Below are 16,406 nucleotides of genomic sequence, written 5' to 3' on the forward strand. Positions count from 1 at the left end.
GAGAGATTAGTTGTAGTACACTCATTGCCTCTTGGCCACACTGGAATATCTTATTCATAAAAAGTTTTAAGTATAAATATAGTAACAGTTAAAGATAAGTGTTATGGAAAAAACTAAAGGAAGGGAAATGAGATGGTGCTGTGTATTTGGTGGAAAGTATATTTATATTGAGGATTGTCAGGAGAAGTATCACTTAGCAGATGGTATGCGAGGAAATGTTTAAAGACAATGAAGGATTCAACAAGGCAATCCGTGATAAAAGAGTATTTGGGGCTGTGGAAATAGGAAGGCAAAAGAATTGAATTTTGCACTGTCCATGAATTCTAAAAGAAATGAGGAAGCTAATGTAGTTTGAGAATAACGTGCAAAGGAGAGAATAATAGGAGAAAAAGTTCAAGGATATTTCAGACACCCAACATGCAGAATACTCAGGTGACATTAATGTCTTTGGCTTATATTATGAATAAGAATGGCAGTCATTGAAGATGCAAAAAAAAAAACAAAAACATTTTTACAACTATACTGATGTCTAACATACAAAAAAATGAACATATTTAGAGTGTACAATTTAATTTATTTTGCCCTATGTATTCAACTATGAAATAAATACCATAATAAAGAGAATGAACATATCTTTCATCATCTCAAATTTCCTCATGTGCTTGTGAAATACATATCCATTGTCCTTCACTGAAGCTCATCCTTCTTTCCCTGTAAAGGAATGCTTATGTCTATAGATTAGGTTGATTTTTTTTGAATTTTATGTAGATATAATTATATAGTATGCTTCTTTTCTTCTGGGCATATGTTTTTTTCACTAAGCATAATTATTTTAAGATTCATCCATATGTGGCATATATAATCAGTTTATTTTTCTAGAATGCTTAATTGTATTATATGATGTGGATATGCCTGAATTTGTCTATCAAGTCATTGGTGATAGATATTTGAATTGACCTCTGCTTTTGGATATTATGAATACAAGAGCTCTGAATATTTGTGTACAAGATTTTGTGTGAACATCAGCCTACATTTATCACAGGTAAAATTCTCTAGGAGTAATAAGCAATTATAGCAAGGTTACATAATACAAGGTTAGTATACAAAAATCAGTCTTTTTCCTATATAGTAACAATGAAAAAGTGGAATTTGAAATTAAAAACACAACACAATTTACATTAGCAACTAAAAAACAAACACTGAAGTATATATCTTTAAAAATATATACAATATCTATACAAGGAAAATTCAAAACTCTGAAGAAAAATATCAAAGAAATAAACAGATAGAGAAATATCACATGTTCATGGATAGGAAGACATTATTGTCAAGGTGCCCATTCTTCCCAAATCATCAACAAATTCAGTATAATCCCAGTCAAAATCTCAGGAAATTATTTGTGGATATTGAAAAACTTATTTTAAGGTTTACAGGCATACCTTGAAGATACCGAGTGTTTGGTTCCAGACTGCTGCAGTAAAGAGAATATTGCAATGAATGAGTCACACAAATTTTTTGTTTTCTCAGTGCATATAAAAGTTATGTTTACATTATACTTTAGTCTATTAAGTGTGAAATAGCATTAGTCTAAAAAAACAATGTATATATCTTAATTTAAAAAATACTTATTGCTAAATAATGTTAACCATCATCTGAGTCATCGGTGAGTCATAATCTTTTTGTTGGTGGAGGGTTTTGTAAAAAATTCAGTATCTGTGAAGTGCAGTAAAGTGAAACAGAATAAAAGGAGGTATGTCTATATTTGGAGAGGAAAAAGACCCAGAATAGCCCACACAATATTTGGGAGAAGAATAAAGTTGGAGAACTGACATTAACAGACTTCAAGACTTACTATAAAACTACAGTGATTAAGACAGTATGATACTGGCAAAAGAATAGGCCAACAGACCAATGAAATAGAATAGAGGGCCCAGAAATAGACCCATGTAAATATAGTCAATGATCTTTGACAAAGAAGCAAGGGCAATACAATGGAGCAAAGATGGTCTTTTCAACAAATGTTGCTGGAATAGTTGGACATCTGCATGCAAAAAAGTGAATCTAGACATAGACCTTATGTCCTTCACAAAAATTAACTCAAAACAGATCACAGGTCTAAATACAAAATACAAAACTATGAAACTCCTAGAAGGTAATATAGGAGAAAGCTTAGATGATCTTGGGTATGGTGATGACTTTTAGATACAATATTGAAGGCACAGTCCATAATAGAAATAATTGATAAGCAGGACTTCGTTAAAAGTAAAAACTTTTGCTCTGCAAAGACAATGTTGAGAGAATGAGAAGACGAGCCATAGACAGGGAGAAAATGTTTGCAAAATACACATCTGATAAAGGGCTGTTATCCAAAATATACGAGAACTCTTAAAACTCAACAATAAGAAAACAAACAACCTGCTTTAAAAATGGGCCAAAGACCTTAAAAGACACCTCACCAAAGAAGATATACAGACAACAAATAAACAAATGTAAAGAGGCTCCACGTGATACGTCATCAGGAAAATGGAAATTAAAGCAATAATAAGATACATTACACACCTGTTAGAATGGCCAAAATCTGGAACACTGACATCATCAAATGCTGGTAAGGATGTGAAGCAATAGGAACTCTCACTCATTGCTGGTAGAAATAGAAAATCATACAGCCACTTTGGAAAACAGTTTGGTGGTTTCTTACAAACTAAACATACTCTTACCGTATGACCTAGCAATCACACTCTTTGGTATTTACCCGAAGGAGTTGAAAACTTACGTCCACGCAAAACTTGCACATGGATATTTATATCAGCTTTATTCATAATTGCCAAAACTGGGAAGAAACCAATATGTCCTTGAGTAAGTGAAGGGCTGAATAGACTGTGGTACATCCAGACAGTGAAATATTTTTCAATACCAAAAAGAAATGAGCTATCAAACTATGAAAAGACTTGGAGGAAGCTTAGATGCATACTACTAAGTGAAAGAAGCTTATCTGAAGAGTCTGCATACAGTGTGATTCCAACTATCTGATATTCTGGAAAACTGTGGAGCCAATAAACATAGCTGGGGTTGAGGTGGAGGGCAGGGAGGATTTTTAGGGCAATGAAAATACTCTATGATACTTTCATGATCGACACCTATCATTTTACATTTGTCCAAATCCATGCAATGTACAACACCAAAAGTGAACACAAAGATAAATAATGGACATTAGGTGATTATGGTGTGTCAATGTAGGGTCATCAATTATTACAAATATACCACTCGGGGAGGTGATATTGATAATGGGGGAGGCTATGTATGTGTGGGGGTGGGGGTACATGGGAAGTCTCTGTACCTCCCTCTTAATTTGGCTGTGAACCTGAAACTTCTGTATAAAAATAGTTGTGAAAAAATTACATAGGATCGAAACAGCTTTGCTATGTGCAGGTGTAAATTTAGAGTTAAAAAATCGTCATTTTTCTTTTCCAAAATGATTGTACATTTAAATTTCACAACAGCAATGTTTGAGAGTACCACTTGCTCCACACTCTCACTAACTCTTGTTATGTTTTTGTATTTTTTAAAATTTTTGGACATCATAATAGTGTGTCTTTTTTTCTCTCATTGAGACTAACTTACATTTCCTAATTATTAATGACATTGAAAATGTTTCATGTGCTTATTTTCAATGTGTACATATCTTTTGGTAAAAACTTTCTTAAAATATTTTGCACATTTCTATGGGACGGTTAATCTCCTTTTTTATCTAATTAAAAAATTCTTTATGCATGTTCATTATCAGATGTTTAATTTGCAGTATTTTCTTATGGTCTGAAACTTGTGTTTTCATTCTCTTAATAGTGCTTTGGAAGAGGAGAAGCCTTTAAATTTTATGAAATTTACTGCGCTAATTTTAAAAATATGTCTGGTTATTTCTCTTCTAATATAATTTTTCCCAGAAGTTTTATAACTCTAGGTTGTACATTTGAGTTTACGATCCATTTTTACTTAATTTTTTTATAGGATGTGAGGTCTAGATTGAAGTGCATACTTTTGCATGTCATTACCCAAGTGTTCCAAATCTATCCCTTCTACATTGAACTCTTAGGAATTTGTTGAAAATCAATTAACTATGCATGCATGTCTATTTTGAGGCTTCCAATCCTAGTACATTGATCAGTTTGCATATTTTTATGACACTACTACACTGTCTTTATTAATGTAAGTCCTCTAATTTTGTTATATTTTTTAAAAGTTGTTTTGGTTATTCTAGTTACTTTGGATTACTATCTAAATTTTAGAATCAGCTTTTAAATTTCTACAAAAAAACCATGCTTGAAATTTGATTGGAATATGGTTAAATCTATATATCAAATTGGAGAAAATATATATTTACAGTATCAAGAGTTTGCATATATGGCAATTGTATATCTCTCCATTTATGCACGCCTTCTTTGATTTCTCTCAGCAAAGATTTTTAGTTTTTTCCGTGCGAGTCTTTTATGTTTTTATAAAATGTGTACCAAAATATTTTGTTTAAAGCTATTTTAAATGATATTTTTATTTAATTTTGTAATGGAATTCCATTAGTATAAGAAATCCAACTGTTTGTATAGTGACCCTGTAATCTGTAAACTTGCTAAACTCACATATTGGTTTAGTAGGTTTTAGTAGGTTGTATAAGATTTTTCTACATAGAAAAATCATGTCATCAGTAAATGGAGTTTAATTTTTTCCTTCAATAATTTTTATTTCCTTTTATTTGCCTTAATGCATTGGCTAGAACCCCAAGTACAATAGTGAATAGATGTGATAAGAGCAAACAGTTGTGCATTTTTTCTGATAGTAGAGAGAAAGCATTCAGTCTTTCATCATTAAGTTTTATGTAAGCTATCAGTTTCTTTATATGTTTCCTCTGTCTGGTTGGAGAAGTTCTCTTCTCTTCTTAGTTTTCTGAAATTTTCACCAGAAGTTCATGACGGATTTTGTCAAATGCTTTCTCTGCATTTATTAAGATGATCGTATGTATTTTCTTTCGAGAGTATGGTGAGATACACTGACTGATTTTCAGATGCAAGAATTACTCTTATATTTCTGAGATAAGTGCTACTGGGTCATGATACATTATCATGTTATATACCATTGAATTCAATTTGCATAATTTTTGTTAATAACATATTTGCAAATGAGTTTATGAAGGAATATGATAACTAATTTTATTTTCATGTCCTTTTCTGGTTTTGATATCATTGTAGAGCTGGCAACATAGAATGAGTTTGACTCTTTTAGAGACAGAATTTACAGATAAATAACATACAGATAGCAATAATCCTCTGAGTGAAATTAAGAAATCACTTATGTGAAAATAATATTGGTAGAAAAATGAGTAGGTGAAGGACAGATTCCAAAAATTCACCCATGGGCCAAAACCTAAAGAATTGCATGCCAACACAATCTTCCTTTTTATCAAACATGTACATAAATTTTACTACTAACATCAAGATCATCATTGTTCTCACACATTCAAAAACTTCATTGCATCTTTTCCTTGGCCCCACAATCTTCTCTCACCTTCAATGAGAAAAAGCAGTATAATATATTGAAATTTAAATTAGATAAAGGAACCATTGAGAGTGAGTTTAGAAGATTCCAGTAAAGCCTGAAGTAATGACTGAGTTGCCTTTGCATAGTCTCAATTTTGAGCAGCATGAGAGATATATAAGTTGAAGGTTAGCCTGAAAGAATTACCAACTTCTGAATACATTTGCGTCATTCTCTCTTTAGAAATATTCTTACAACGCGATTCTGAATTTGCTTTGTCATGACTCCATAAACGACCGGATTTAAACAAGGAGGAACAACAACATACAGATTGGCCAAGAGTATGTGAATATAACGAGGCACATTTCTACCAAACCGATGAGTCATAAAGGAGAAAAATGAGGGTGTGTAAAAGGCTAAGATGACACAGACATGGGAACCACACGTGCTAAGCGCTTTCAGTCTGGCATCCCTGGAAGGAAGGCAGAAAACTGCTCGGAGGATCTGAACATAGGAGAGGGCAATGAGGATCAAGTCCAAGATCAGGGTAGCTATGGTAAATAAGCCATAGATGATATTGACTCTTATGCTAGCACAGGCAAGACGAGCAATTCCCATATGCTCACAGTAGGTATGAGGGATAATGTAGTGTCCACAGAAGGGCAATCGTTTGAGAAGAGGGCAGAAGGGGATGGCAAGGAGGACTGGCTTCCCCACTATAACAATGGCCATAATGGCTACCACTTTGTTGGTGAGAATAGTTGTATATCTCAGTGGATAACAGATGGCGACAAAGCGGTCAGTTGCCATGGCCAGGAGTACAGCAGATTCCATACCAGTGTAGCTGTGGATAAAGAACATTTGGATGAGGCAGACTTCAAAGCTTATCTTCCTTAGGTTGAACCAGAAGATTGCCAGCATCTTGGGGATGGTAGAAGTGGAGAGGCCTAGATCAATAAAGGAGAGAAGCGCCAGAAAGTAGAACATAGGTTGATGAAGACTCTGCTCAGTCTTGATCACAAACAGGATTGTGACATTCGCAACAAGTGCTGTCAGGTAAACAACAAAGAAAGGGAAGGCAATCCAGATATGGAAAACTTCCAGACCAGGTATACCCAGCAGAAGGAAGGCAGAGGGATGTGATGCAGTGTCATTGACAGAGGACATCTTGCTGAGGACTCTTGGAAAATACGCTATTGTCCTCTTCAATATTTCTGGGGAGACATAAGGGAATATATGGTGGTTGGATATCCCTATATATAAGAGCATACCAACTAATCTCTTAAGAGCATAATGGAAGGGAATTTGAGGATTTAGGGGTGGAAAACTTCCTTTCTTCCCTTGTAGGTTCTTTGCTTGGTCCAATAATTAAATTGACATAAAACAGATTAACAGGAGAAAAACAAGTTTAATTACGTACATATGGAAGCTCACAGAAATATAAGACTCAAAGATGTGACCAAAGCAGTAATGTTTTATTCCTTTTAAGCAAAGAATCAATAAATTTATGAAGAATTGACAAGACAAAGGAGTTTGGGCTTGGGGGAAATAAATTAATAAAGAAGTAACAATCTTTTTCTTCTTTTTTTTTTTTTTTTGTAGTGAAGAAGATTAACCCCGAGCTAACATCTGTTGCCAGTTCTCCTCTTTTTCTGAGGAAGATTGGCCCTGGGCTGCTAACACCCATACCCACCTTCTTCTACTTTATATGTGGGACGTTGCCTCAACATGGCTTGATAAGCAGTGCGTAGGTCTGCACCCAGGATCTGAACCTGTGAACCCTGGGCCACAAAAGCAGAGTGCACGAACTTAACCACTATGCTGTTGTAGGGCCGGCCCCTACAACAAGGTTTGTTTTTACAACCTTCTTGGTCCTGAATTTCTTATCTCTTGTGATGAAGACATCTTTTTACCTCCTAGTACGGGGAGGGTACATTTTACATGGGAGATTTATTTCCTGCTTTTAGGAGGACAAAAGAGAGTCAGAGTGTACTTCTTGCGTTGAGTATTCCTTTAGCAACTTTAGTTCAAAGTAATCAATATGCCAAAGTGGCATGTTTTGGGGTGGCTTGCCCTGAACCCCATCAGCTCTCTCACCTGAAACTTCCCTGGAAGTTCCACATATTAAAAGCTGAGAGGGGAAGGGGGGAGGGAGGAGGGTGAAAGGGATAATTCGGTACATGTGTGTGGTGATGGGTTGTAATTAGTATTTTGGTGGTGAACATGATGTAGTCCATGCAGAAATAGAAGTACAATGATGTACACCTGAAATTTTTACAATGTTATAAACCAATGTTACTGCAATAAACAAAAAAAAAAAAAAAAAAAAAAGCTGAGCTTATGGCTATGGAGAGTGGAGAGCAGAACTGAATTAGTAACTTAATGATAGATTGTTCTTATTGAACTGGTTTCTTATTCCTGAGAATAAGTCATTTCAGTTAAAACTCATTTCATCAGGTGAGCTCCCAAAATTAAGACTATATTGCTCAATCAGGTTTTTAATAAGAAGCATTTCTATGGAAACAAAAGAAAAAATCATGTTTAATGATTAGGAAGAGACTATACTTCTAGTTTCTGAGTTTTGAAGGTAGCCAGCGGAGATTTCTGGATGTTGGGCTCAAAGCATCTTCAGATGGAGTGAAGGCAGGCAGTGACAATCTGACAGATTTTTCTGGTTTGTAGTTTGAATGTCTCCAGTGATCTTCCTGAGTGGCCACACAGCAACAAGAATGAAAATTGCCCATATGGAAGCTGTTATGATTCCTCTAAAGATTATATCAAGTTATCTAAATTAATTTGTATAGCTTTGGGAAAAGGACAGTTTTAGTTCTTAATGCTTCCAAGTCAGAAGGGTGGGAGAAAATTGGAAATGTTAGTTTAGAGAGATGTAGCCAGATATTAGAGGAAACTAGAAGAATTCAGAGTTTAGTCCAGTTTACAGGTAGAAAACAAAACCTCAAAGACAATTAACAGTATTAGAATCTAATATCCACAAGTGTGCATTAGAGTTTCTGTTGTTAGTGTCACTGTGTCAATTCCAACTCCTAGTGACCCTGTGTACAGCAGAGTGAAACCCAGTCTGGTCTTTTGCGCCATCCTTTCATCTTTTCAGAAAACATTACATCAGAAAATGCTCTGTGGCTATTCATAGGGTTTTCATCGCCAATTTTTGTGGAAGTGAGTGGCTAGGTCTTTCTTCTTAGTCTGTCTAGTCTGGAAGCTCTGCTGAAGCCTGCCCACCACGGACGATCCTGTAGGTAGTTGAAATATCAATAGCATAGATTTCAGCATCATAGCAACATGCAGCTGCCACAGAATGACAACCAAAGGACAGGTGGTTTTTTCCCTGACCAGGAAATCAACCTAGGCATGTGAGTGAGAGCACTGAATCTTAACTACTAGACCTCCAGGGCTGGCTATCACAGTTTCTATGACACATAATTTTTCTCTCTGCAATTAACCCTATTTTTGTCAAAGATAACCATAGTAAGAATAATTTATTTTCAAATTAAATCTAAGTTTCAAAAAATGTGCATGATTCTCTACATAATTGCAGCAAGAATAGCAATTGATCATACAGAATCTTTTAATCTGCTTTGCTGGAACTTTTCATAAGGAATCTTAGCTTGGACTTTTAAAAGCTCTTTGAGGCTAAGAAGCCAAGCCAAAGATTTGACATCAGAATTTGCTGTAATACCTATAGATTTGGGTTAATTCTTCTCTTTTCAAGGTCCCCAAAATACCGGCGGTTCTTGGGCCTGCAAGGAAATGACTTTCCTTATTTACCTGGTAAGGCTGCTGGGAACCCTGTAAGCAAAGTACTAGGCTAATATTTCCAAGGGGCTTTATTGCTTCCATAAAGTCAATCTTAGTTCCTTAAAGCTGTCTGGTCATATCTATGTCTGTGTACATCTCTCTCAAATACGATATTCCAATCAAAGCCATGGTAGTACAACCAATGCCTCCAATTTTGTCCTGTTACAAGAAGAATAGATTCTTACTGAATTTATGTAAATAACTATATTGCCATGAAAATAAAAATACTCACTGAGAGTATCTCAATTCCAAAGGGATCAGGTAGGGAGAAAAAGATAAATGTTTCATATTTATTCACAAATGTATATCCTACCAAATTGCTCTAACTCATCAGTAGCTTAAGAGAAAAGAGAAAAAGGTTTTCTTAAATCTAGAAAAAAAAAAAACAGTAAAAAAATCAGCAATGTTTCAAACAAAAAAAAGTCATAAAAGTTTTAATTATCCTCCTCACTTCATTTAGTTTCATGTAATTAATATTTGTTGTGCTTGGATCCAGTTTTTCCATTAGTTCTAGAAATTCTTACTTAGTTCAGCTTGATGACCTAAGTTTATCAGAAATTTGTATTCTAGAGTACTTGTCAGTGTCCTTTCTATGAATTTCTCTGAAGATGAAACACTTTTGCAGCAACATTTTTGCACACAATTACTGTGTATAAATGACATTAGACTTAAAAATGGCAAAGTTTAAAGACCAGGTGAGAGTTCCTTATAATGCAATTGATAAGGAGATTTGGTTATTTCTGTTACATACATCATTTAAGACAATAACTAGAATTACAAGTGATAACATTATACCAGAATATATCAGATTTTCAGGAATTTCATATAATTTCTAGAACACTTACATACCTATACAAATACAACATAAAGAAAGCTTAGCATCACTTATTTGATAATGCTTCCCATGTAATTTAACATATCAAATAAGCTTAATTAGTTTAATATCTCCGCTTCTTTACAATAGAGAGAACAATCTGCTGAGATGTTCCAGAGGCCCTTTGGAAAATCCCCAAGTTAGTTCAAGGTTAAAAAGACTTCATGTAGAATTTGAATTGAGGAAATTTGTCAAAAATATCAAATGGTTTTGGACACTTGACTAAACAGTATCACGGATAATTTTGAAACAATATTTAATTACCCATTTAACCAAGTAACAATAAAAGATTTTACAGGCAAATATAGAAGTTTATATAGTTTTGAGCAAAATTCAGCTCCTGATATTGAGAAGACTAGGTCGACTTAAGTAATTAAAGATCTGATGATAAAGATAACATGAAGCACAGGAACTTATTTTGATGAAAGGTGTTACCTCTGTTTTCTAGGCAAATTACTTAAAAGGTAAAGAAAACTTTTTATGCTTTATTAAGTGCAGACTAATAATCTAAGAAAAATTTATCCTTGGGCCAGCCCCGTGGCTTAGCGGTTGAGTGCACGCGCTTTGCTGCTGGCGGCCCGGGTTCGGATCCTGGGCGTGCACCAACCCAAAGCACCGCTTCTCTGGCCATGCTGAGGCCGCGTCCCACATGCAGCAACTAGAATGATGTGCAACTATGACATACAACTATCTACCGGGGCTTTGGGGGAAAAAATAAATAAAATAAAATTATTATAAAAAAAAATTATCCTTTTTACAGAGAGAAAGTCAAATTCTAATTTTACATCAGCTTACTTTTGATGTTAAAATGATTTTTTACTCAAATAAATTCATTTTAATTTTAATCCACTTCACTACACATTAAATTTCTTTCCCAAGATTCCTTTTTTTAATAAACCTACTCTACCATTGTTTTTTTTTACTTTTAGATTTTTTCTTATGTTTTCCTCACTTTAGGACAAAATTATTATGTTTTTTACCTAAATAACATGCGTGTCACTTACTCATGTATTCTCTTACTGAAAATATATGTCCTTCTTTCCTTTCATACAGAGACTTTTCCCTTATTATTTCTGGTAGGTTTAAACAATTGTGAATAGTCTGTTATTGACAAATTTATGAATGCATTTCATAATTCTTAAAAGTATATTTTCCTCAAAATAAATTTTCTATTTTAGATTTAATTTCTAATTCTATTCATTAGACATTAGACAAAGACAGTCATCACCCTAAGTTATTTTTATGGCACACATATTTTGTAGCAGAGATATCATGAACTTATTTGATTGGTAAACCTAGGTAGAATAAAAGTATTATGTTTAATGCTGATAACTTCAAAAAGCATGTCTATTTTAATTAAACCAACAACCTTAAGCTACCTTTTATTTATTAAAGATTAGTCTTAGATCATGTAACCTTGGAAAACGTTTGGGTTAGTTCCCATTCTATTTCTGAGACTTGGAAATACTTCATTCAAAAGTGCTTATTTTAAGCCAATTAAATAGAGCACTTTTACAAAATAATTTTGGTAATACCATCTGGAGGTAGAAAACTTTCACACATATAACATACATACATAGACATATATAAACATGCAGACAGACAAAAACAGAGATCTCATAGCTTTCATTTCAAAACTTTAGCCATTAATCAAATATAATACAAAATCACTAGTTTAAAATAATTGTGTCTTTGGAAGATAGAACAAGTTAATGTTACCTCTTTAAAAGCTTTTTGCTAATATTTGTCGAGAAGATCTTCAAGATTTGTATTTGTCCTTGACAAGTAATCTTAAGGAGGCTGCGGTCTAGAGTTTGGGCAAGAGAGCTTTTTTTAGCAGTTTTTATTTTAAAAAGACCTCTTTCCTCTTTTTTTTCTCTTTAGTCTCTGGTGACTGTGGGCTGTGTTTTAGTTACCTCCTGGGGTATTTACATTTCAAAGACATAGTAAGATTTACATCTGCAAGGGAGAGAAAAAGAATGCAAGTTTTCTCCTAAGAGTTTTGGGAGTTAAGAGAATTTGCTGAGAAGCTGGGGCTGGATTTTCAGAAGGAGAATTTATGTTGGATATGGACTTTAATTTTGTTCCAAGTTTAATTTTGATTCCTTAATTTTGTTAAGGGAGTCCCTAAGGTTAGCCATTATACTTTGTACCTACTTTTTAATTTTGTCTTGCCATAGGTACCAATAAGACAATTGTTTGAGAGGAAAACTCTTTAAAATTTTATTTTCAAATATAGAAGTTTTCCCAGTTCAAAAGATCCATCATCTGGCCATTGACAAGTAGGATCTATTAATCCCAATAGCAACTCAAAGCAATAAGCCTTTTCATGGCTTAACGAAGGATGTAAGAGGTATTCAAGAAGAGAGTGCAAAAGATTTAGCCCTCATAAGATTCAGAAAGTTTGTTCCAAGAATTAGGCTAAGAAAGCAAATGCTTTTGTTATCATAGGTATTAAGAATTGTGTAGTGAAAATGAGGTCTCTTGTCTCTCACGGGAACATGAGATGCCTCCAGTCATACACCCGCTAATCTGTGACACCGGGTAGGCGCTACTGAAATGAGACTCTTCTAGCATTACAAGGCAATGAAGGTTGAGATGACAAAGGCACCTTATGAACTGGGATCACTTATGACAAATTCCCCTGAGAGTTGGTGTGGCCAAGAGAATAATGCTTGTGACTTTGTGTCATGAAGTCCTAGTCTATTTGGCCGTTAGATGCATGCCGTTATGTGTTCCTTCTAGATGGCAGAGGCCAGAGAGAATATTCTCACTGGTCATAAACCTAAGATCTCAGGACATAGAACAAGATGAAAGGAAAATCTTATCTAGTTTTTACATAGGAGACCCACAGCAAACTTTGTCTACTTGAATGCTGGTCTGGTAAGAACTGCGAATTCAGCAGTCTATGAGGCCAATTTGAACAACAGACTTAAATGACCTATGCCTGCATTTTACTGTATGGTTTTTCTCCTTATAACATATGCACAAAACATAAAGACAAAAGAAAATAATGACCATCTCTGGGAGGAAAAGGATCAATAGTAAGCAAAAGTACTCACAAAAATCTTTACCATAGTCATTATACCCCCAAAATTAATTCATATAAATATTTTCTCCTGTTAATCTAAATTTAGAAAAAGAAAAGGATTCTCACCACTCTCACGTTCAATAGACCCTGCAAGCAGATATATGGAGACTGATGTGGTAAGAATGCTTACCTTCTGCTGGCACTTATCAGAAGTCCCAGACTCTCTCAGCTTCAGTAGCCCTGGACTGAGCAGTGTCCGGCCAATGAAGTCTCCTGGCTGGCTCACCAAAACTGTAGGAGAGGAAAACTTTTCCTTTCATTTCTCCTAGGTTCCTTGGCTGGTCTAATAATTAAATTGACATAAGACAGCTTAACAGGAGAAAAACAAGTTCAATTACATACATAGGCGAGTTCTTAGAAATATGAGGCTCAAAGAAGTGACCAAAGCAGGAAGCTTTTATACCTTCTAGACAAAGAAATAATAAATTTATGACGAATTGACAAGATAAAGAAGCTTGGGCTTGGGGTAGTAAACTAGTAAAGAAGTAACAAGTTTTGTTTATATAGCCTTCTCAGCCCTGAATTCCCTATCTCTGGTGATAAGGATGTCTTTTTACCTCCTGGTATAGGGAGGATACCTTTCACATGGCAGTTTTATTTCCTGCTTTAAGGGGGACAAACGAGGGTTGGAGTGTCCTTCTTGCAGTGACTATTTCTTGAGTAACTTTAGTTCAAAATAATCAATACGCAAGAGTGACATATTTTGGGGCAGCCTGCTCAGAACCCAGTCAAGGACAATTAAATATTAGAGTTATTCAAACAACATCTTATCTCATTTAATATTCCATTGGGATTGTGGAAGTCAGAAACAGTCTTTTCTGGTGGTAGTGTGGTGGAGTGGTTCATGATCATCTTTAGCCCATTCTTTCATAAAATGCTCATCTATTTATGCTAGTATCAACTGAAAACCCTTCCAGCAACCAGAACTTGTATAACATTTTCAAGTTACCATGGTTACTTAGTTGATAAGATACATAAGAGAAAAATCCCCAAAATTTCCAGAAAAAAAAAAATGGTGAAGAATTGGAACGAGAAGAAACTTTGGATATGGTGGGCAAGAGTACAGCCACATATGAGGCTCATCTGCATGACATAGTTCCCTCTCTCTAGCTGTTGCTTTTCCCTTTATTTGATTTAACAAGACTCTCTTATGTTTATCTTTTAACAAAACTGTGTTTTTATGCTAAGGATGATGAATTGATTATTACAATTTTTCTATTTTACAGTCAAAATTTTTTTTCTACTTTTACAGTTGTGATTCACCACATAAATCAATAATGCAGAGGACATGATAATCTTAAGAGAGGTAGAAAAAGTATTCATTAAATTCAGCATCCATGTGTGATATTTTTAAAAAAACTTTCAGCAAATTAGGTAAAAAATAAAACTTGTTCAATTTGGTGAAAGGAATCTACAAAAAACCTACAGCTAATATCACACTGAATGGTGAAACACTGAAAGGTTTGTCCTAGGTATTGAGAATAAAGCAAAAATATCAACTAGCATCAATTATATTTAATATTTTACTGGAGGTTCTAATGAGGTCAATATGTCAAGAAAAAAGAAATAAGAAGACATCCCGCTTGGAACGAAAGAAGTAAACTTTCCTATTTGTAAATGATATGAGCATTTACATAAAAATCAAAGAATTTAGAATCAGCAATTTAACTTATTAAATACTCAAGTATAAGAATCAATGCTTTTTCTGTATACTAATAGCAAAGAATTGGAAATTAAAATATTGTAAAAAGTCACAATACCTCTTGCAATGGCATCAAAAACATGGAGCACTTAATGATAAGCACTGAAATTTATAAAACATGACAGAAATGAAGAAGACCTGAAGTAATTTAAAAAGTATATAACATATGCATAATTTGGAACTGAAATATGGTAAGATGTCAAATCTTCCTAAATTGATGAATAAATTTAAAACAGCTTCAATCAATGTCAAGAATTTTAAACTTATTCTAAAATAATTATAGGAATACCCTAAATACATTGGAAAAAGAAGAACAAAACAAGGGGACTTACATTAAAGGACTTCAGACTTATAAAACTGGAGTAATCAAGACAGAGTGGCATTTGCACAACGATAGACAAGTAGATAAGTAAGCATAATAGAAAGGACAGAGATAGACATATTTTGCATGCTCAATTAAATTTTCAAAGTGACCAATGTAGTCATTCAATGAAGATAGGAGAGTCATTTTTCCCAATGTGGTGCAACTGAATATACTCATGAAAAAAAAGAACCTCGATTCCAACTTCATAACATATACAAATGTTAATTACATTTCTAGAATAGACCTAGGTATTTAAAAAAGCTTAAATTCTAACATCTATAGAATCAAAGGAGGGAGAATATATTTGCATCCCAGTGGAAAGTACAGGCATGCCTCGAAGATATTGCTAGTTTTGTTCCAGACCACTGCGAATATGGCAATAAAACAAGTCACATGAATTTTTTGGTTTTGCAGTGCATATAAAAGCTATATTTACACTGTACTGTAGTCTGTTAAGTGTGCAATAGCATTGTCTAAAAAAAATGTACATACATTAATTAAAAAATACTTTGTTGATAAAAAATGCTAATCATTATCTGAGCCTTCAGCAAGTCGTAATCAGTGTGATCACTGACCACAGATCACCAAAACAAATATAATAATAATGAAAAAGTAGGAAATATTGTAAGAATTATGAAAATATGACACAGAGACACGAAGTTGAGCAAATGCCATTGGAAAAATAGCACCGATAGAAATGCTCAATTCAGGGTTGTCACAAACCATCAATTTGTAAAAGATGCAATATCTGCGAAACGCAATGAATTGAAGCACAATAAAACGAGGTGTACCTGTAGTGGTTTCTCAGAACACAAAGCAATAGTCGAAAAACAGTCTGTTACATGTTACCGAATTTTAAAATTTACTGTTAAGAAAGTGATTTTAGAGAGCAAAGACTTGGAGAAAATAGTCACAATCCCTTATTTCTGAAAAAGAATTTGTGTCAAGAACATGCATGTATATATACTTGGCAAAGGAAAATATACAAATGGCATTAAAATTCTGAAAATCATTAGGCATCATGAACCGTACGTTA

At 34.1% G+C, this 16,406-nt stretch overlaps 1 protein-coding gene across 1 annotated transcript; it reads right to left on the minus strand.

Annotated features, from left to right (window-relative positions):
- Positions 1-5,751: 5,751 nt before the first annotated feature.
- LOC101395775 (olfactory receptor 52E4-like) lies at positions 5,752-6,696 on the minus strand. The gene has a single exon (XM_004433908.3). It carries the CDS (start codon positions 6,688-6,690, stop codon positions 5,752-5,754), a length of 939 nt encoding a protein of 312 aa, XP_004433965.2. The 5' UTR covers positions 6,691-6,696.
- Between the last annotated feature and the right edge of the window lie 9,710 nt (positions 6,697-16,406).

Source organism: Ceratotherium simum, chromosome 7, assembly GCF_057802395.1.
Source record: "Ceratotherium simum simum isolate JZ-2026a chromosome 7, ASM5780239v1, whole genome shotgun sequence".
Taxonomy (NCBI): Eukaryota; Metazoa; Chordata; class Mammalia; order Perissodactyla; family Rhinocerotidae; genus Ceratotherium; species Ceratotherium simum.

Excerpts from the sequence above, each read along its gene's own strand:
- LOC101395775 (XM_004433908.3), bottom strand. The coding sequence starts at position 6,690 with ATGTCCTCTGTCAATGACACTGCATCACATCCCTCTGCCTTCCTTCTG.